Raw genomic sequence first — 21687 nt, 5'->3', positions numbered from 1 at the left:
CCTGAGGGTCATACCTTCAAGAGAACACTCTTCTTTAAAGAGTGGAGGCAACAGGGAAATCATGGTTTCTCATTGTAGCACAGAGAAAACAGACAGGTCGGTAACCAGGTGTCATGGAATGGATTATAGGCCAAAGACTTTTTGACTTGTAAATGTAGTCTCTGTCATTTCCTACAATTATTGTGGCACAGTCCAGCCTTGTCTTGAGCTGCTGGGTGGGTGCTGATGTCCTCTCTTAGGTGTGAGAGGCCTGGCCGGGGGATTCAGTGGCCGAACCTTAGTGCAGCTTGCTGTGCACGGGGTAGAGCAAGGTCATGTGTTCTGCCCCCTTGAAAGGCAGCTTTTCGTTGGAGTAGTAGTGTACCACTTCAGGGATGCTGTCAAACACAGCACTTGTCTGGTTCAGTGTGTACTTGTTGTCTTTGGTCTGAGCCACGATAATGTGGACACATCCTTGACTAGTCCTGAAACAAGACAAAAATCAAGGAGGAGACATGAATGAGTGAGCAGGGGCACCTTCCCCAGCAAACCACAATCCCAGCCAGTTCACTGGCAGACAGAGTCCCATCCATTCCTGGAACTAAGTGTTATATACAAACAGAAATCCTTTCTGCACTCCACTCGAGTGCTCAGGAGCTCCACAGCCCTCAATCCTCCTTGACTTGCTCGCCCCTTAATATACAGAAACCATCAGGCACTGGACCGAAAACGAAAAAAACGTCAAGTCCCACCTGGGCCCCAAAGTACCAAGCCAGAGTGTGAGACCACAAAGGGCGAGTTTAAGTTCACCCTCTTCATGATGGCTGAAGGGTCTTTCCTCCCCAAAGAACACATTAACAATAATAATAAAAAACTGTTTCCTCCCCTCCGCCCCATCTGGAAAGACTGTTCCTGGTTGTATATAATGACAGCTGGCACTGAAGGCTCAAAGATCTAATCCGCGAGCACCAGTTTCAGGAGCACAGCAAAGCTATTCCTGGTATTGTATATCTGGTGGCCTATCCCATTTCTGAGCCCTATTGCTCCGACACTCCCCCCGGCAACCTCTTTTCCCCTCCAGTGTGATTGTTTCAGCTGCAGGGGCTCAGCTTCCTCAGGAAGGAAATGCTGTTAGAGCTCTTGACAATGATCCTCCAATATAGCACCACCGAACTCGCGGCCCAACGAGAATTTCCATGATACAAGATCCACCAGGCCTAACGGGCAAGGCTGCATTTTCTGTGTACACTTGGAAGTGGGAGGAAGAGCAAGTCAGCGTTTCCTTCTTTGCCAAAAGAAACTGGTATCAAAATCGCAGTTGGCATTTTGACAATCAAGGGATCTGATTTATTAAAGTCCTAAACGCTAGGGAAATAAAGGAATGAAATTACCCTCTTTATGAGGAACTGTTTCTCTGCTGAGGGGACCTACTTTCCTCTAGAGTAGGTAATGGGATAGTGGGAGGTGACTGCTGTACAGTGATAATGAAACAGGACCCTCATTGTCCTTTCCCGAGTGTCACACCTCAAAGAGGACACGCTACTCCAAAGAGTAGAGGTGACGGGAAATGGTGTTTCCGTGGGGCATTCACCCATCGCCGAGCCTGCATTCTAATCAGACCATTTCACGTGCCAAGCAAGTGCATCTTGCTTTCTTTGCCCACACCCCTCTGGTGAGCCGTCTGTCTGGCCATCCACCCATGACAGAAGCACTTCCTCCTGCGTGGAGGCAGGTGAGCCCAGGAGGCTTCAACACTTACTTGAGTGCAATGGAGTACTTGCTGTTCCCCGACTCGCTATTTCTAACCAGGTAACCAGCTTCTTTGCAAGGCTGCAGTCGACTCTCAGCCTCAGCACGCGTGATGGCCCCATGGTACCAACTAAAATGGGATGGGAGATACTGGCGTCAGAATAGAAACCAGACAGCACATCCTTCCATACAGTATTATTTAAAATGGGCTTCCGGCAGCCTGAATGCCTCACATTCAGAATAGACAAGGAGCGGATTTGGGGAGTCCTGGATCACAAAGCCTATCAGCACGCAAGAGTGAGCTCGAGGTGCCAGTGTCACATCAGGTTCTCCCTCTGTACAGGAGAGTGGACTTAAACTCTGCTTCCTGGGAGGCAGCGCCCTTTCCATCCTGCACAGATACACTGGGCTTTGAAAGGAATTTTCATGAATCAGCTCCACCCAGACAAGTATCAGGAACAAAAATAATCATGTAGAATGGGCCAGGGCGCCCCACCCAGGCAAGACTATCAAGAAGCCTCATCTGTGGCATGTGTCCGTGGAAGACTCACGGCTGCTTCTCCAGGGGCAGGGCTGGGTCCACTCTCTCCCCTTCAGCGTGGTCAGCAAGCACTGGCTTCAAGATCTTCTGGGTCCAGCTCTTCTGTCGGTGGTGCTGCCTCACTGTCTCCTCCTTGATGGCAGGACGCTCAGCGCCTTCAAACTGAACTGGAAGGAAGGCTCCATTTAATCTCACAGGTCTCCAAGGTGACACGCGCAAACCCTCCTTGCCGTCTTGGCTCCAGAAGGCAGCCATACCCTCTCCTTGATGCACAACACCCCATCTGTCTGTCTCTACTGTCTCTGCTATCTGATCACGCTGCATCTGCACACGTGCACTTTTTCTGTAAGATGTTCATCAGCGTAAAAGTAGTTTTAAAATATAAGCAGAAACCACTTCAATATATTTTAGCATGGACTTCAAAATGCTCTTAGCATCAGCATATTTAGAATGATAAAAGAATAAACATAGTCACAGGTAATAATTCCTTGCAAGTAAGAAACAATAAAGAGAAAAGTCAACTCAGAGGCAGAAACTGCTGAAGAGTGCCTTAAAGATACTGTGACATCTAGGCTGGATAGAAGATAAAGAGCTAAAATGAGTACTGGTGTTTATGGAAAAAAGGAGAATGGACAAGAGGAAAAAAAAGTAAAATGAGCAAAGCACCCGGCACAAGTACTGAGAAAATAGCAGGTACCCAACAGATTTGGAGAAAACTAAAATAAAATTAAAATGGACTCAAAACTTTGCATACTTTCTCTATTCACCCTTTTAGTGGCAAACTTGCCTTTTCTGTTAGAGGGCAAAGATTTCCTAACTTTTAAATCCAAGGCAAAGCCAAGTAGGAAAATCATGGCCTGGGAGAAGCAGGAGGGATAATTATCTTTAACATTTGACAACCTACTACCAACTCACTCTTAAGTTACTTTAAAAATTCACACTTGAAGAACTGATTCCTTTACTAGGATTTTTTTTTTTTTTGGTGGGGGAGGAAGAGAAAAGCTAGTTTCATCCAGCTTTCCAACTACCTCTACCTGTAATCCATTCGATCCAGTCCTGCCATTTCATAAATAGGGGTTTTAATAGGTTTGAGGAGTAGCACTAAGTAAGAATTAGAAAAAGCTGCTCCCAATTTCATAGCTTCAGGGGTGACTGGATAAGTTTTTTCAATAATCATTTAAGGCATTTCCAAAACAGTGGCACACTGTGAAGAGAAAGAAAAGTAAAGGTGTGCAGAAGGATAAAAAATAAATGCCCTAATAGGGCTCAGCATCAGCCCTGGTCTTCCAACCACAGCCAAATTCGTATTTCCCCATATCAAATTCCCTGGAAAAGACTGGAGGTTGAGGAACATGGAGAAAATAGCCCTGGCTGAAAAGCCCAGCGTGCAGGGGGCCAGAGGGTTCTCAGCAGGGCAGTGAGTGGCAGCAGATGGGCTACCCCAGGCCTCACCTGACAGAGCCCTCACGATCTGCTCCTTTTTCCATTCCCAGGGTTGCTCGTACTCGGCCGCTGGCCGCTCGTCGTTCTCAGGCAGCCGGCTGTGTCCCTCCGGGGGCCAGGCCTTCCCCTCCATCCGGGGGCCTCCTTCTGCAGGCTCGTAGGGAGTGTCGTACAGCTGGGGAGGCTTCCCCAGTAGGTCCTTGGAGCTTCGTCTCTTGGCCAGTGTGTCTGATTTCATGCCGTTCTCCCCTGACTCGCAGGGACTGTCGAGCAGCTGGAGGGCCTTCACCAAGGGGTCTTTGGAACCTCGTCGCCTGATCTCTGAAAGACACACACCATCAAACGCTTGAGAGAAAAGGTGCCACAGAGGCCCAGTAATTAACCCAACCAGCCTTCACCTCTGATGAGCGTCTAGTCGAAGGCAGCCCATATTGTTCCTTGAGGACTCTGCTGCAAAGAATTCTCAAGAGAATAGGGTCTGCAACTTCTTCCATCCAGTTTCCAGAGCCAGATAATGGGGTCAAGTCATAGGATGAGGACTCCCATCTGGAGACAGGCACGCTTCTGGGGGCCACTTGCCCAGGCTGAGTAGAGAAGTGGCTGCCAGGCAACCTGTTCCAGGTTCCAGTCCCGATGTCTGCTCTGAGAATAGTTCTGCTTGGAAGCTAAGAGTAGTTCTGTCAGGAAGCTAAGAGTATTTCAGTAAAGAAGAACTGCATTTTACCTGTATGGAGAGCATTATGCATATGAGGGAAAGCGTTCATGTGCATCAGACAAAGTCCTTGACTTCTAGGGGTTTCAATACAACTGGGAAGCCAGACACATTCCAAAAAAAACACATAACAGGCTTATAACTACAGGACAAATCAAAGTAAAACTAACTTAACAACTGACATCCAGCGATGGTGCATGATGTGTCAAGCACCCTGAGATGGTCAGAACCACAGGGCAAGGAAGCACCATTATTTCCCTGACACCACCCAAGGGCAAACCCAAGCACAGAGTTTAAGGAAATGGTTCAAACCTGGATTCTGGACTCAAGAGGAGGAAGCTGGGTTTGACACCCACTCTCTCACCATGACACTCAGTGACTCCACGTGGAGGAGAAATGAAGTGACTGACTTTGACAGAGAAGGTCATTTCCAGTGGAGGAAGTTCATGAGCTGAGATATGGAGGAGGGAGACGTCAAGGGTTTGCTTCCATAGGGGGAGAGAGAAGTTTAAAAGACAGAAGGCGAGGAGAAGAGAGAGAGTGGGGCCAGCAGCTAGAACAGCAGGAGGACAGGCAGCAAGTGTAGACATTTTAGAAGCAAAGGTAACAAGTTTAGATTGCTCTGTGTGCTTGCAGAAACTCTGAAGTGTTTGAACAGGTAATACTGACCATAGTGTATGGATGGGGTAAGTCACAGAGGTATGGTCTGAACTGAAGCATAGAAATGGATGCAAATCCACCAACCCCCAGCTGCGAGCCAGCCAGCCACAGTGGGAAGCAATCGGCAAAGTCTGGGGATTGACCATTTTGGGGTCTAGAGGCCCCAGTTGGTGGAGTCAAAACCACTAGAGCTGGTAATACACACAGAATATCACGCTGGGCTTCCTCTAAATGCCTATCAGGGAGTCTTCAATCCCTTAGCCTGGTCAGCCAAGGGAGACCTTTCCAAACGCAAGCATCTCATCTCATCATTTAACACCTCCTAAGCTCTCAACCGTCCACTTACAAAGTTCAAACTGCTCAATCTGGCATGGGATGCCTCCTATAACCAGACCACTGTCTCCCTCTCCGAACCTGTCTCTCAATACCACCCTGCTCCTGCCCCCATCCCACCATCCAATTCTTTGCCCCAACCAAATAGTACAAGTTCCTCAGGCATTAACTGACTTACTCCCACCCGTGTCCAGGTGATCTTTGTAGCCTCTGAAATCTAACCTGGCATCTCCTCCTCTCTTCTGCCCACCTTCCCTGCAACGCCCCGCCTCCCCCGGAACACTGCTGCGCCCACCCACTTTCACCTTCTACTTCTCTCATTGTATGGACTGATTTATTGATGTATCTGTATTTCCAATTTGGTGATGACTGTCAGGGCAAGAGACCCCATGCTTTGCTGATCTTTGCGGGACAAAGAGTTGTGCTAGATAACGGTTGGAAGGATGGGTGGGAGGAGAGGGAGGAGGGGCTCTGGAACTTCACCAGGCAGGTGACAATGTGGATCTGAGGCTCAGCAGAGAAATGAAGGTCAGAGAGGCAAGTCAAGGAGTTACTCACAAATGGGGAGCTGTTAGTGTTGTAAAAGTGAAAGCAACCACAGAGAAAAGGAGGGCAGTGGAAAAGGAATGAGGATCAAAGGCAGAACCTGGGACTCCTTCTGCAGGGGAGAATGGAAGAAGAGGTGCCAGCAAAGACAGAGAAGGGGTAGTCAGATGCACGGGAAGAGAGAGGGTCAGAGACTGAAATTCCATAGAAATAAAGGAAAGCAGGACTTTCCCAGATGACTTGAAAGGGCATGGTGACACTCTGTGGAGAGGTGTCATTGACTAAGGTTCCTATAACAAGGACAGGACAACAAATGAAACATTCAAGGGAAAATGATTAAAATCAGGAATTCAAATGGGCAAAATTTATTTATAGGGTGAGGTTTTAACTTTGCAAGGCAGGGGCCCCTGACTGCAGCTGGCTTCCATTCTATAAATTTATTAAGATCATCTGACCCCTGGGTCCCATCACCAGGGATCCTGACTTAATTGCTCTGGGGTACAGCCTAAGAGTTAGTCTCAAGAGGACCTCCGGTGATTCTAATGAGAAGCTAAGCCTGAGAGGCACTTCTACACCTCTTGGGTTCCTGGGTTCCCCAGCTCAGTCCCTCCTGCTCTCCAGGGCTAGTCCCACCCCAAGGAGAAGGGTTCTCCCTGCACCTAAAACATCCACATCAGATAGGAGCATCTGAGGAGCCCTCCTCTGCCCCAAGGACAGGAACCCCAGGGGCTGGGGTTATACAAGGTCACACCAGGAGCTGGTGGCTGAGTTGACTTTCCAGTCTGAATCTCCCAACTTTTAATCCCACACTTTTATTCATTGCTTATTCTCCATGAAGTTATGGAAAACAAGAAGCAAAAGCACTCTGCTCTTGGTTAAGAAATAGCTGGAACTTTTAAAAGAGAAAGTTCCTACAAGAAAAATTTTCTACACCCAGGAAAAGGGATGATAAAACACAAAGGAACTCAAAGGGGGTAAAGTCAGAAACTTTAGGCTTCTGATCAGCACCTGAATTCATCCTCAAGTTTAGACTGGCACAGGCTGGGGAAAGCTTTCCCAAGGTCCTGCCTCAATTCTGCTTAGATGAATTAAACAGAGCAGGAGTTGATTCCAACCTGGAGTTCCACTCACACGGCAAGTTCGATAATTTAGTGATTAGGATCCTTAGTTCATATTATTACACGTTAGAATTTTTACTTTTGAGAGGAGGCCCTGGATTCCCTCTATTTTAGACAGACTTTGTGCACCCAGGCTCTGGGGAAAGTACTGGAAAGCGTGCAAGTGAGAATGTTCCGTCCCAGGATGGTCCTGGGATTAGGCAAAGTATTATCAGGTTTTTAAACAATGTTTAATTAGGGGAAAAAAGGGCTTGAGTGCAGGGCCCCTCCACCCTTCAAGGGGAGTAACCTTCCAGTCCATTCCAACACCTGGCTGCCCCCAACCTGAGGCACCATAGAAACAGAAACAATCGTGGGTCTGCGAGCCGACCCTTCCTGCAGGGAGAATAGCCCCTGACGTGCAGAGCTGGCTCCGAGAGGAAACCAGCCTGAGAAGGAGGAAATGGCGAGAGGAAGCTACGCCCTGGCTCTGCCGATAGAGGCCATTTACCACCGCGGACAACAGAATGTGGCCAACGGGTGCAGATAAACACCCATCTGCAGCAGGGGCTGACCCACACCAGTTACAGGGTGCCACTTGTTACGTGAAACCAGTCCCCAACTCTGGCAGGAGATAATTATACCCATGTATGTCAAAAACTAGCAAATGACACAGACTTTCTTGTACTAAATTAATAAGAGTTAGCAACTGATAAGCTTCTATACTTGTCCAGAATTCTTCTTGAAAATGGAATTCTAGCTCTGAAGAGTCTATGTAATGGCTATGTTTATTGGACGATGCTGTGTTATACCCAGCATCTCTTGAAACCTCGTAATGCAATGAGGCGTTATCCAATTTCACAGGTGGATCAACTGAGGCCTGGCAGAAGGACGAACTCACAGGCCACACTATCATCCCTTGCTTTGTACATGCTTTATCACACCATACCCAAAGATTTCATGTAAAATGTTTATGGAAATTTCTATGATGCACCTTTCCCCTCCAATCCATTTCAAAACACTAAACTCAGTCTCATAAGGCTCTTTCCCACTAGGATCAGAAATAGGGCTATCAGGTAGCTTTATGCACTTTATCAGTGTTCAAGCTTTTAATTTAGATTTACTTAATTTTTAAATTTACTTAATATTTTCTTATCAGATAAATGTATATATCTGAACAAAAGCAGATATAGTTCAGAAGCCCTAAAATTGAGGTTAACAAGGAAAGTATAGAAAATACATCGTAAGTCTTCCATTTCTTCCACAGTAGATATGTATTTAAATGGAGACCCAAACAATGTGGTTCTCCTTTAGATTTTGACTATTTACACAAACCAACAAAACTTTCGGAAGCAAAAATTAAATTCTAAAAACCACCTGAGCCTGGAGCTCAGGACTGAAACCAAAGGCGGCCAACTGACCTGCTGCCTCTACCACCTGCTGCCTCGTTAGGAGGAGCTCCGGGGGCTTCTGACCTTGCTTCTTCCTTCCACTGTAAAACAGAAACTTCAGCAGCACCCAAGCCTTTTGCAAGGTGACTAAGTGCCTTGTCGCTTGTGAGCGCTCAACCTGTACGACCCTAGCAGGGGAAGGGATTCCCATGCTCCTTGTAGTATGCTAACGTACGTAGTACGTTTCTGCAAATTTGGCTAAAATGTTCTCATTTAACAGAACAACAAAGAGGCTGGTGCTCCCATTGTCTTGTATTCATATCTTTGCATGCATAATACTCTGGATAAATCTAGGTGAGACTGTATTTGTATGTTCATAAATTCTGAGCTTCAAAAAGTTAAGTGCAAAGTTTTGGTGGCGGTGAGGGTGGGGCGTGGAGGGTAGGTGGATCCAGGGAGCTTGGGTCCCAGGTATTTAGTCACCACAATAAGAAAAGCCTCTTAGTTTCTGCTTCTTCCTTCGTTCCCTGATGCAGATGGCGGCTCCTCCACCTCATGGCACTCACCACAATTTCCGCTGACACATTTTCTTCCCTATTGGTGTCAGGTTCCATAAAGACATGGGCCACGACCCTTGTATGCTGAGCCCAGCGCAGGACCGGTACACAGTAAGTAAACGCCGCAGAAATATGTGTAGCATGTTATGAAACAGTATCATGAGCAGTGATTTTTGCACTCCAGGAATTATTAGAGGCGACAAGCCACCCTGCTTCACTTGCGTTAAAACAGCCATACTCAGGGAGAAAGACAAATACGGGGTGGTTTTCACTTACAGGTGGAATATAGGGAAACCAAACAAAGGAAAAGCTGACTATAGATCTGAGGTATCCAGGAGGAGAGAGGCAGGGAAGGGGGAGGGGAGCACCATGGATTGTGGTGGAGGACTGTAGGTGCTTTGGTGGTGGGAGAGCTGTGGGGACCACACTGAGGAGAGAAATCCTATACGGTGGGGAAAAAAAACAAGAATGTAAAATAATGTCATAAAAAAATATAAAAATAAAATAAAATGGCCATACAGAATTTGGGTGTTCTACAGTTAAATCATATTGTTAGCTATTTTCCCCATCTGCACAAAGCTGAAGCAAATTAAAAAATAATCCCTAACATTTCTCAAGAAATATGGGACATTTCTGAACTTGGTTTTTACAACCAAGCAAAAAAAAAAAAAAAAACCCAACCAAAAAACCAACCCAGCAGCAAATCTTTTATTTCCAGTTTCCGATAAACTCACTTCCTGTTATTCTGTCCAGCTGTGTAACCTATGTGTTGTATATTTTCTACACTGATTGAGTGCTCTGTGACATGTATTTTCAATGTAGTAACTTTAAAAGTCACCAATATAAAATTTTTTTAATGGGCAAAAAAAAAAAATCTGGAACTTCAAAAAGTGAGCAATTAAAATTTTTAATACATTTTCATTTATTCTCTCATGGAATATATTAATTTTGCATTATTGAATGAATTTATTTCCATGAATGGCTGACAAAGAACCTGGAACTTAATAAATACTCAAATATTCAATGCTAACCACCACCATTATTATATCATGTTAGATAATTTTACCTTTCAAATACAACTTTCTTTATGAGTCTGGGTGGAAAGATGCCTTACTGAGGAGTGAAATTTAAAGTGCTTTTGGATACATCACTTCAAATGTGCCCTGAGAACTCTGGTGAGGGAGTGGGCTCTAATTTCTCCTGGCTCTAAAAAGGTCTGTGAGCATAGGGAAGTCAGACTCTCTGTGGTCTTGATATTTACTCTGTAACAGGGAACAGAAAGTATTGCAGTGTCCAGGGATACAGAGTTCTGTGGGAATTATATGGGAAAAATAAAAATATACTCATTTTTGAAAAGCATAGCACTTTCCTCTTATCAGTGTGACTCCAGAAATAAACATCTTAGACGTTTAAAGAGAAAGAGAGGAATAAAAACTGAAGGACAGAGAAATAGCAATCAAAATGGATTTTTTTTTTGTTTTAGAAAACCTTCTTCTTCAACTGTATGTAAAACTTTCCCCTTATTCCTTTCAAGTCTCCGATATTTTTAAAAATTCTGACTAAGTTCATTTTCACTTCCTTTCATTCACAGATTTCATGAGAGGTCACAGTCCAGTGACCTTCAGGGTCACAGCCTGGCCAGGGTACACCCTCCCCAAATGCAGGCCTTATCTCTGTAAGCAGAGAAGCAGGAAACAGAGCAATGCTTTCCTGTTGCAGCTCGTTTTCATTCTAAAGCCTGTCTCAACCCTTCCAGGGTGCTGCCCTGCTCAACTCTTCTGAGACTATGCTCCTGGAGCCTAAGCTGGACAGCCTCTCAATCTGTTTTTAAGCAGGAGAAACAAGGCCTTTCATGTACAATCAGTGGTCCCTTTCCCAGGCACGAAACCCAGGACGCTCCAGCAAGGCTCCAGGGAGTCAACACTCAGCTTTTTTCATATGAATCCAAAAAAGTTTAAGGAAAATTAGGCGAATGACTAACTCACTCTAAAAGTCACAAGTAAATCATTTAAACTAGTTATTTAGAAATACCATTTACACCAACTTAAGAGAATTATGAATAAAAAGGAAAAGTTTGACCCCTAAAGTGACAGTGATTGCTTAGCTCAGAAGTTGGAACTGTCTGACATGAAGTTACAGGATAAGTTGGTCTTGGTTTTAGGATGTTTGCCTTGAATAGCTTAGCTCCTGCCAGCGATCAGTAATCATTCCCTGGCAATTAAATGTTTTGCTCTAATGTTGTAGAGCTTGTTGAGAAATCAGCCTACTTTAATAGAGGGTCACGTCATGTTTGCATCTCTTACATCTTAAAATCTTTTCAGTGTGCATTAGTCCCTTGGTACAGATTTAAGACTCTCATTATGAATGTCAAAGCTTTGAAAGTGGCCAAGAAATGTACATAAATCATCTTAAAAGTAAGATCACATTCTGGGCACTTCTGTAAACATACAAGTGTCATCTTGCATAGAATTGAAAACACTGGACCAGTGCACATTTAAAATGAAAGAATACAAAACCATTAAGGAAGTTAATTAGCGTGTTTTGGGTCTTGTTTTGTGACCTTGTTTTGGGTCTAATTTCTTTCTTCCAGTCAGTAGGATCTGGTTAAACTGTTTCATCCCTCATCCTGAAATACTACTACAATCTTACCACACTCCAAGCAGGTGTGAGAGTTCCATCCCTGTGAAGCAGTCCTGGTTACAAACCTGTTATCATTTGCTGGGCATCATAGGGCTCCATATAACCATCATTCTCTCCTACTCTCTCTGCATCCCTTTGACCTTTTGTCCGTTTGGCATCATAAGGGTCAGCATAGTCTTCCAGGATGATGACCTATGAAAGAACCAGAGAGGAGAGAGTTGCTAAGGGTTATCATAATCCAAATGGAGAAAGTAGCAAAATGTCTACTGAAGTCCTCCTGCAGATCTGAGGTCAAGCTCGCCAACCAGGTCTAGTTAGCCTTTGTGATTGATCATGGTCTTCATCCAGCTGAACAAACATCTGATTTGGTAGTATAACTGATTGGCCACAGTTCATCTAAACTAATACTTACCCCACGGTTCAGCTGACCTCTCTTTGTCTCCCCAGGCAAAAACGAACAAAAAAAGGTGTTGACAGGGGTGGGTAGTGGAGGGTATCTATATGTCTTTAGAGTATAAAAAGATGACTGCCCTGTGACTTTTTTTTTTTAAGATTTATTTATTTATTTATACAAGTACTGGGTACAGTCAGAAGCGCGGGAGGGTGAGAGCATTCACCAGAGCCAGAGGAGAGAGCAGAACAGGCAGACTGACGAAGTACACTGCTGAGGGGAGCAGTGGGCGGCAGGAGAGGTCTGTCACGCCATGTGGGACCCTCGCCTGGCAGCCAGGGATTGAACTGGTGCTGCAGAGGCTGCAGGCAGCTTCGCAACCCAGCGCTCAAACGCTGCGCCACCGGGGAGGCCCTGCCCTGTGACTTTTGAATGTCAACCAGAGCAGCAAGACAGCCATGGTAAGCCATTCAACCACCCAGTGACCTCTGAGCATCTACCAGCTCTGGCCAGGCATTGCAAGAGAATCTGAATAAACCCAAGAACTGCTTCCTGTCCTCAAGGAATCTGTTTAACAGCTCTAAAAACAGGCTTCATAATAAGAAACCTAAGAAAAAGCACTAAACAGTATTGTGGGAGTTCTAGGTCAAATAGTTCATGCCAGACGGATTCTCCTATCATCAGATAGTTTTGATAGATCTTTGTGTCAGAAAGCATCCATCATTCCAAAAATGGAAAGGTGGTATGTACGAAATACTTGTTTTGTAGCAGCTGGGGGATAAAATAGGTTTAGGGGACCTTTCTCCCCGGTCCTGCTCCACAATGATTACAATGATTACATTCTCCAAAGAGTTCGTGGAGGAGTACCACTGGAGCTGGCAGCAAGACTTCAGATGAGGGAGAAGTGAGGAACAGAGATGGTCTGGAAGAGATGGCTTAAGAACCCTCAGACATCTGGAGGGAGCAACCATGCAAATAAGTAGTCACTGCACAGGGCAGCAAACACCACCCCCTTATTCCTCCTGACTGCCCACCACGTGTACGTACAATACCCCAAGGTACAGTCAGGAAGAGGATGGCGCTTACAATGTGTTGGTCACTGGTCCACTGACTAATAACTGGATGAGCTGGTCCCTGCCATCTTCCCACAGCTCTCCCCCAGTGCCTGCCCAGGGGAGACACACTGTAACTATGTGGGGAAAGAATGGAGGAAAGAACAGACACATGTGGTTTGTGTATGGGCTCTGGACTTGATCCAGGTGGGCAGCATGGTTGAAGCCTGGGCAGGACCAAATTAAAGTTCCTATGTCAGGATATAGGTCCTGGGCAGGAGACTGGAAGCCCCATTTGAGCGCTTTTCACACAGAGGATTAAAAACAAAACTAGACAACAAAACCCCAACTCTTCTCCGTAAGAATGAAGTGAGTCTCTTCACATAGTCACGCTCTTTTTCTTATTAGCTACCTCATGTTGGACAGCACCCAGAAAGCCTCCGGTGAGTAAGAAGCAGGAAACACCTTCTTCTCTCCAGATCTGTAATTTCCTTAAGGGCATTTCCTTGTCCTATTCTACACCTCCCCCAGGCCCCCAACCTCTAGGGTCTTTGCCCCCTACGTGGCTGCTGCACAGCAAATGTTCATGGAATGAATGGAAGGGCTGTAATCTTGGGGTGCAAGTGAAGTTCTGAGAATTCCCTTGCAAGTAGAACTTCAAAAGTAGCAGAGAAGGGGGGCGGATGGGCAACTCATACTCTAGTGTGTAGAAATCCACATTTACACAGTTCAGAGGTTACCATTTCTTATGCTCAAGAAGCATATAAGCTACATCCAAGTCTAGCTTTGCAATCTCCCTGGCTGCCAAAATTAAAACAAACCACATCTATAAGGGGCTCAGCTTTAACAAAGCAGGCATATCTCATTCAATTACGCCTCAAAACTATTAACAAAATTAGATGAATAATACATTTCTGCAAAATCCCCCACTCCTAAAAATGAGGATTTTTCACCATTAGAAGGGAAAAAACCCTAATGATTTTAAACGCTCACTTAGGAGTCACCAGATGTTGGGGGGAGGGGGACACACATCCTCCCCTTCTCCGAGGTAAAGAACCTGGGGTTTAGCAGGCTGGCTCCGCTCCCTTCCACCTTGTGCTTTCTGTGGGAGAGAGGTGTCCACGGGGGCTGCATTCTTACCGTGTCCTGCTGCTTAATAATTTTGCCCTTGTCCAGTTCGGGGCCCAGGGAGGAAGGGGAAGAAGACGCCGAGGAGGAGCTGCTGCTGCTGCTGCTGCTGCTGCTACTGCTGCTGCTGCTGCTGGGGTAATTGTTCTTCCCGTTCTTCTCCTGAGTGTCCACCTTGATGAGCCTGTTGATGTAGGTGCTGCAGCCCGAGATCTTGGCCGCGCCCCGGTGGGGCTCCTCCTCGGTGACCCGGGAGTTCTTGCGGCCCTTGCCCGCGGCGGCCTGGATCAGGCCCTGCAGGCTGTCCCGGGACAGCCGGCTGTCCTTGGGGGCGCCGGCGCCAGCCCTGCCGCTCCCCAGCTCGGCCGCCGAGTTCTTGCGGCCCTTGCCCGGGGCGGGTCCCGCGCCGCCCGCCTCCGAGTTCTTGCGCAGTTTGCCACCTGCGCCGCCGCTGGGCTTGGCCCGCTCGGACACGGTCTTCAGGTTCAGGGGGAACTCCTTGAACCACTTGGCCGCCATGAGGGGGGCCCGGCCGGCGCGGCTGAGGAGCGTCGCGGCCGCGGAGCAGGCGAGCGAGGAGGCCCAGCTCAGACAAGGAGAGGCGCCAGGGGCCGGGGGCCACTGCATTCCCCGGGGCTGGGGCGCTGGAGGCCGCGGCGAGGCCCCGCGACGGCAGGGTGGAGTCCCCACGGCCCGGGGCGGGGGGCCCGGGGCGCCGAGCGGGCGGGCGCGGGCCGCCGCTCCGGACACGAGCGGCGACAGGCACGACGCTCCGGGGCCCCGCCCGGGCTCGTCCTCAGCGCCGGCCGGGCCCGCGACGCCGCGGTTCCCCCGGGGCGCCGGGGGCTCTCCCCTGCCTTTTCCTCCCGAGGTGGGGGAGGCCGGGCCCGCGGAAGCCCCACAGCCCTGCGCGCACGCCCGGGGCGAGAGGACGGCGCGGAGGCGGCCGAGTGTCCCCGGCGGCGCCACGACGGACGGGGGCCGACCGCGCGCGCCCACCCCCGGCGCCCCTCCCCTCCCCTCCCCTCCGCGGCTGGCGCCTCCCCGCCCCGCCACCTCCCGCCCAGATCCGGGGGCGGCGGGGTCAGCGCCTCGGCGGGGGCGGGCCCGCGGGCGCCCGCGTGGAGAAGGCGCGGCAGCCGCACGTGCTGACCCGCCGCGACCCCGGGCCGCGCCCGCTCCCCCGCCGCCCCCCGCGGGTCGGGGCCCCGCGCTGCCGTCCGTGCGCCCCTCCCACCCCGGAGAGACGCCCCTCGGGTCCCCAAAGAGCCAGTAATCTCAACTCTCCGCAAACGTTATTTTTGGGGTGTGGGGTGGTTAGGCAGAGGGCATGGAGGGGATGCGGCTTGGGACTGGGCGCTAGAGAGCGGTCACCCGCTCCCCCGCCAGCGCGGATCCCGGCCCCGGAGCGCCTCCCGGAGCCGCGAGGACCCGGCCCTTCCCGCCCGCCGGCCGGGGATTGGGTGAGGGCGGCCCCGCCCCCGCCCGCGGCTCTCGGGGAGGCGCAGCGCGCAGGAGAAGGCGCGAAGGCTGGCGGCGGGGCTGCGAGGTGCCCGCGCCTGGCGGGGTGGAGGTACGGGCCGTCTGGTTCCCACCCCCGGGCTGCGGGGCGAGGGATGGCGGGACAGGGGTGTTATGAGGCATTGGTGGAAGTTGTAGCCCCCATTTCTAATTCGGGCTGGCTGGGCGCGCTGTGAATCCCCTGGGCTCATGCTAAGTGTAGGTGTGTCTGCAGAAGTTTTTGGTGGGGATGGCCCGTGGGAGTGGGCTGCGGAGGCTAAACCTGTGCAGATGGCTAAACCTGTGCAGCTAAACTTTGTGCAGAACTGTGGGCCCCTTTGCGTTATAAATGCCTTTGCCATCAGCCCCCACTCCCGGAGCAATTTAAAAGATTTTTAGGTTTTAAAAAGCCGTGCTGCAGGGGTGTGCGCTCTGCGTCCTAAGTCCTCATAAACCAGACTTGGGGCGGAGTGATCCTGCCACCCATTGTCTTCATGTGTATGGAATATGGTTTCTGAGATAGGATGGAAGAGAAATACTGGTTTACCACCAGCCGTCGTTAAAGGCGCCTCTTGACATTGAGATCATTTGCACACCATAAAGTTCACCTGTTTTTTAAGTGTGTAGTTCAGAGGTTTTTAGTATATTTCGTGCATTACGAAATAGTATATTTAGTATATTCGTGCATTAGTGCCATCCCATTTTAAAGTATTTCTACTACTTCCAAAAGAAACGTGGTGCTCACTACCTCTTCCCTAGGCTGCCACTAATCTGTCTTCTACAAGAGGTTTGTTTGTCTGCTCTTGACTTTCTACACTATTTGGCGTTTTGTATCTGGCTTCTTTCCCTTTGTTAACATCATGTTTTTGAGATTCATCCACGTGGTAGCATTTATCAATACTTTTAGTTCTTTTTTTTTTTTGCCCAGATATATTCCATGGTATGGATAGATATCATTTTAGTTGTCATTCATCTATGGTCATTTGCACATTTGGATTGTTTCCACTTTTCGGTTACTATGAACAATGCTGCTGCGGGCCTTTGTCACATGTTTAATATCTCTTGGGTAGGAATGGAATAACCAGAATTCTCAGTTTAATTTTTTGAGAAATTATCAAACTCTTGTCCAAAGTGGTTGCACCATTTTACATCCCCACCAGTAATTTGAGGGTTTCCATTTCCCTACATCTTCAACAATTATTGTTGTCTTTTTATTAGAGCCATTCTAGTGGGTGTGAAGTGACATCTCTCAGGGTTTGATTTGCTTTTCCCTATTTGTTAAAGATAGTAAACATAATTGTTGGTCATTTGGACAAATGTATCAGACTGCTCGCTTTTTAATTGGTTTATTTGTCATTGAATTGGAAGACTTTATTTTTGTCTTTTTTTCTCCTTTTCATTTTTAAAAACAAATTAAGATGCTTCTCTAAACTAGCAGTGGAGTGGGAGCTTATAACTTTGGAAACATAGAGTCTGGATTAAAAACAAAACGGACTTTTTCATTTATGAGCATAGTGTGATCTTGGACAAATGAACAGGTTACTGTCTGATCTCCCTGGACTTCATCAGTAAAATGGGGTGATGATACCTAACTCTTAGGGTTTCTATGAGGATTCAAGGACGCAGTTATAACCTGTTTAGTAGCTGCAGCTGGCAGGCCCTTAGAGCCTCTTCACCACATTTATGCTGGGCATTTGCTTGGGAGGTATTGGTGCCTGCCCTATTCCAGAAGCCTATAGTCTTTTCAGGGATTATCAGGAAGGTGGGACTAACACCCAGAGACCTAGTTCTGCCCACAAACTTCCCCATTATCCATCCATATCTCAGCCTTAATTCACTTAACCATTTTTAGTTCTATTAAGATTTAGTTGCATCTAAAACTGTTGTTTTCACTCACAGCTGGGAGCAATTTAGAGGAGTTACCATTTTCCTTTATATTTTATTGTTTTAATTTGTTCTTCCTAAAGTAAAGTAAAAAAAATCCCTTCAAAATGACTTTGACAGCCTTCTTATCTGTAGGAAAAGAACCAAGGTTGTGGAGTCACAGACCTGAGCTATCTCAATAGCTTTTTATGATTTTAAGCAAATCATCTGATGTCCTTGAGTGTTAGTCATCCCAGCTGTAAAATGGGAAGATGATAATCCATAGGGTGGTAGGAAAGTACCAGTAAGAAATCCATAAAAATGTGCAATGGTGAGTATTAATCGCGCTCTTGTTCACTGCAGGTGAACAAGCACATTTCAGCACATTTTCTCACTGCATGTTCTCTTCAGCACCTTCTCACAGCACATTCTCTTCAGCACATTCTCTTCAGCACATTCTCTCACATTAAGCACATTCTCTCACTGCACTCTGGTGGTTGACGGCAGAGGTCTTTGATTGCCATTTAATAAATAAAACGTGTGCCAAAGTCTCTGGGCTGGACTGACTCCAAAGAGTTGCTTCTAACTCCAAAAGTCTAGTTCTCTCCCCAGGCTGGCCGCTTTGCAGAGGTAGATGTGAATTTAAAGTTGTTCTTGTACCTATATTTGTTTTCTATTTGGTGCTATATAGTCCCACTTTTGAGGACACCTGGGCCACCAGGATAATCTGTTTTCAGGTCAGCAGATTACCAACCTTAATTCCCCTTGCTGGGTAACCATACAAGTGTGACATTGTGATTTATAAAAAAGTAACATATTGGTCTTCCTCCCTTTTGGGAGGGTGGGGGGGCAGATCTAAAACCCTGGGAATTTCCTAAGTGCTAACAGTGGTGGAGCTGGCTTTTGTTATGTTAATAAGGCTATTAGGCAAAAGCCCTAGGTAACCAAGGCTTAGAGGCTAGTTACCTGAGGACTCAAGCAAGTGATTCCAGGGTTGGGGCTTTCAACATCTGGGTAGGGGGAAAGGGCTAGAATTTGACTTGCAGTTGACCTTTGAACAGGGCAGCTATTAAGGGCATCCTCCTTCCCCACTCAGAAATGTAAGTATAACAGCCACCCATGCGCCCCAAATCCATGGATCCAATCAATTTACATCTGAGATTGGCTGAATCTGTGAATGCAGAACTGGAAGGCAGAAAAAAATTGTGTATACGTGGACACCAGCAGTTCAAACCCGAGTCGCCCAAGGGTCAGCTGTCATTGCCAATGACTAATGATTTAATTAGCAGTGACTCTGTAGTGAAGCTGCCATAAACCCCGAAGGACAGGGTTAGAAGAACTTCTGGGATGGTTGGAGAGGACATGGAATCCTTTTCTTCATACCTTGCCTCATGGATCCCTTCCCTATGGCCATTCCTGAGTTATATCCTTTTATAATAAACCAGTGATCTAGTAAGTGAATGCTTGAGTTCTGTGGGCCACTGTAGCGAACTGATGGACACCAAGGAGGGGGTGGTTTGAATTTTCCATCTGTGGTCAGTCTATCAGAAGCACAGGTGATAACCTGGATTTGTGATTGGCATCTGAAGTAGGTAGAGCAATTCCTGTGGACTCTGGGTAGATAGTGTCAAAATTGAGTTGAATTGTAGGATACCCAGCTGGTATTGAGGAATTACTTGGTGTGGGGAAACATCATCCCCCACCAACATTTAGAAATGATGTCTAAAACCCTTAATACATTCTGGGGATTAGAAGAGACCACTCACTCTGGGAGTGCTGATTCTGCCTGTCACAGTACCTACTCAGTCTTTATGTGGTGGTGAATGTTCTGGTATTCTGCTAACTGATTGGTTGACCTTACAGGAGATCCTGTTGGACAGAAACAACAGCATGTAAGTTGCTTTCTTTTTCTGATAAACTCACCCTCTTCCACCCCAAAGCATTCTCTTTCTCCTGTTCCTGCCTCAACATGCCCAAAGCTTAGAAATCCTCCCGCCCAATTTCATGCCTGTCAATTCTAACCCTAAATGTGCTTTAACTCTTAGCGATTAAAAAGGTTCTATAGTGGAGGGCTTCCTGGCTTGGAGCTTTGAATCTGGGAGGAGGCAGGGAACCCCTCCATTGGGAAGTAGGCATGGAGGCTTGTGCAGGACCCAGTTGCTTATGCTCAAGCTCCTTTTGTGGAGCTGGGGCTTGGGAGGTGCAACCTGAGACCTGTGTTTGATAGGTCCTGGAGCAGCGGTGACTTCCGAACCTCTACTAAACTATTTGAGAAGAATGGAGTGTTGGAGGAGCAGAAATCTCCACGTGAGTTAGCCTGGGGGTTGGTTGGTTGGTGCTGGGACCTCAGTCTAATCTGGATCCAAATTAGTCTTTAAATTTCCTCTGCTATGCTAAAGTTGAGCATTCCCATGAAATCAAAATGGCATAGGGCCTCCCTGGTGGCGCAGCAGTTGAGCACTGGGTTGCAAAGCTGCCCGCGGCCTCTGTGGCGCCGGTTCGATCCCCGGCTGCTCCCCGGCCACCGGAGGAGGGTCCCACATGGCGCGCAGACCTCTCCTGCCGCCCGCTGCTCCCCTCAGCAGTGTACTTCGGTCCTTCTGCCTGCTCTGCTCCCCGCTCTGGCTCTGGTGAATTCTCTCACCCTCCTGCGCTTCTGACTGTGCCCAGTACATGTATAAACAAAAACAAACAAATAAATAAAACATGCCTCTATTAAAAAAAAAAAAAGAAATCAAAATGGCATAAAAGCAAAGTAGCAATTGCCATAATGTATAGGCAAACATTTTTGAGTACTCCCAAGCCCAAAAAAGAGTCTGCCAAATTGTATCAAACAACATGTACAACCTAAAATAACACTAATGTAGTAAAAGCAGAATAAGATAAATATGTATACAGTCTATTTAAAGTAGTTCCTGGGGGAAGGACCATAGGGGCATCTCTTGCTGCTTGGGGTGCACACTGCCTCCAGAATGCTTCTGGAATCGACTCTGAATGCTGTTTTTCCCTTTTCACCCTTTACTGTAAAATCAGGAATCTTCTTCAGATTTCTTTTGGTTAATGAGAACAGGTAGGTCTTTCATAAAAGGGAAGTGGTGTAGAGTGAAAGTTTGAAAAATGGGGGAGACCTGTAGTCAGTTTCTGTTTAGGCATGAACCTTGGGTCCACCTGGACTCCACTCTTGCTCCCATTAGCCACCATGTCCTGCCCCCTCGAAGATTCTCACACATCATTGCATTTGCTACAAGAGCTGGGGTACAGGCCAGAGGTGCAGGAAGGTGAGAGGATTCACCAGAGACAGAGCAGGGAGCAGAACAGGCAGACAGACCAAAAGCACTGCCGAGGGGAGCAGCAGGCGCAGCAGGAGAGGTCTGCCACGCCATGTGGGAATCTCCCTGGCCGCTGGGAATCGAATCCGCATTGCAGAGGCTGCGGACAGCTTCACAGCATGGCGCTCAACTTGCTGTTTTTTCTCTTTAATACTTGTCTTCTTCCATGTCACCCTCCTCCATGTCTGAAACAGTCTTTTAAACCCCAGCTGTGTTGCCCTCCCCTGTCTGAGTAAAACCCTTTACCTGCTTCTCACAGCCAGTGAGAGGCGTGTGAGCTGCGGGGCTGCTTCTGTGCTTCCAGCCTTTATCCTTGCCAGCCTTTCTTGCCTCCTCTCTCCACTCACCCACTTGCAGTGTGCCATCAACCCCACTGACTACGTGCAGTTTCCCCAGCGCAGCAAGTCTTTAATTTTTTTCCCCACTAAATACAAGTTTATTGCTTTGGTAGGACTAAAATTCAGCCTAGCTATTGAAAATGTACATCCAAACTGAGATGTGTAACGCACACCAGCTTTTTAAGACTTAGCACACAAGAAAGGCAAAATATCTCATGAAAATTTTTATATTGATTGCCTGTGGAAATAATATTTTGGATATCTTGGTTTAAATGAAAAGTTATTATGCAAGGCTATCTGTTTATTTAATTTTCTTACATCAGTGGGCATCTTTGTATGGAATTGTTCCCTTAGGTGTGGCCCTCCCACCGATATTCCACTTGCAAACCACCACCCCAGTCTTCTGGGCTTCCCTGTCCTGCTCTTATCACTGCCACT

At 47.5% G+C, this 21687-nt stretch overlaps 2 protein-coding genes across 2 annotated transcripts in view; one reads left to right on the top strand and one right to left on the bottom strand.

The window, feature by feature from the left end:
- Positions 1 to 277: 277 nt before the first annotated feature.
- SHE (Src homology 2 domain containing E) lies at positions 278 to 14846 on the bottom strand (the record flags this gene model as incomplete). The annotated part of the gene is made up of 6 exons (XM_084242941.1): positions 278 to 464; positions 1739 to 1858; positions 2280 to 2436; positions 3722 to 4033; positions 11714 to 11840; positions 14232 to 14846. 6 exons carry the CDS (start codon positions 14844 to 14846, stop codon positions 278 to 280), a joined length of 1518 nt encoding a protein of 505 aa, XP_084099067.1.
- A 3057-nt stretch (positions 14847 to 17903) lies between these two features.
- Positions 17904 to 21687, top strand: part of TDRD10 (tudor domain containing 10) — a gene marked incomplete at both ends in the record, with an annotated part of 38315 nt that continues 34531 nt past the window's right edge. Inside the window, 2 exons of the mRNA XM_084242408.1 lie at positions 17904 to 17913; positions 19755 to 19889. Coding sequence (XP_084098534.1) covers positions 17904 to 17913; positions 19755 to 19889 — 145 coding nt within the window. The remainder of the gene's footprint in view (positions 17914 to 19754; positions 19890 to 21687) is intronic.

Source organism: Talpa europaea, assembly GCF_964194135.1.
Source record: "Talpa europaea genome assembly, chromosome: 9".
Lineage (NCBI taxonomy): Eukaryota > Metazoa > Chordata > Mammalia > Eulipotyphla > Talpidae > Talpa > Talpa europaea.
This window is presented reverse-complemented; position numbering and strand designations above follow the sequence as displayed.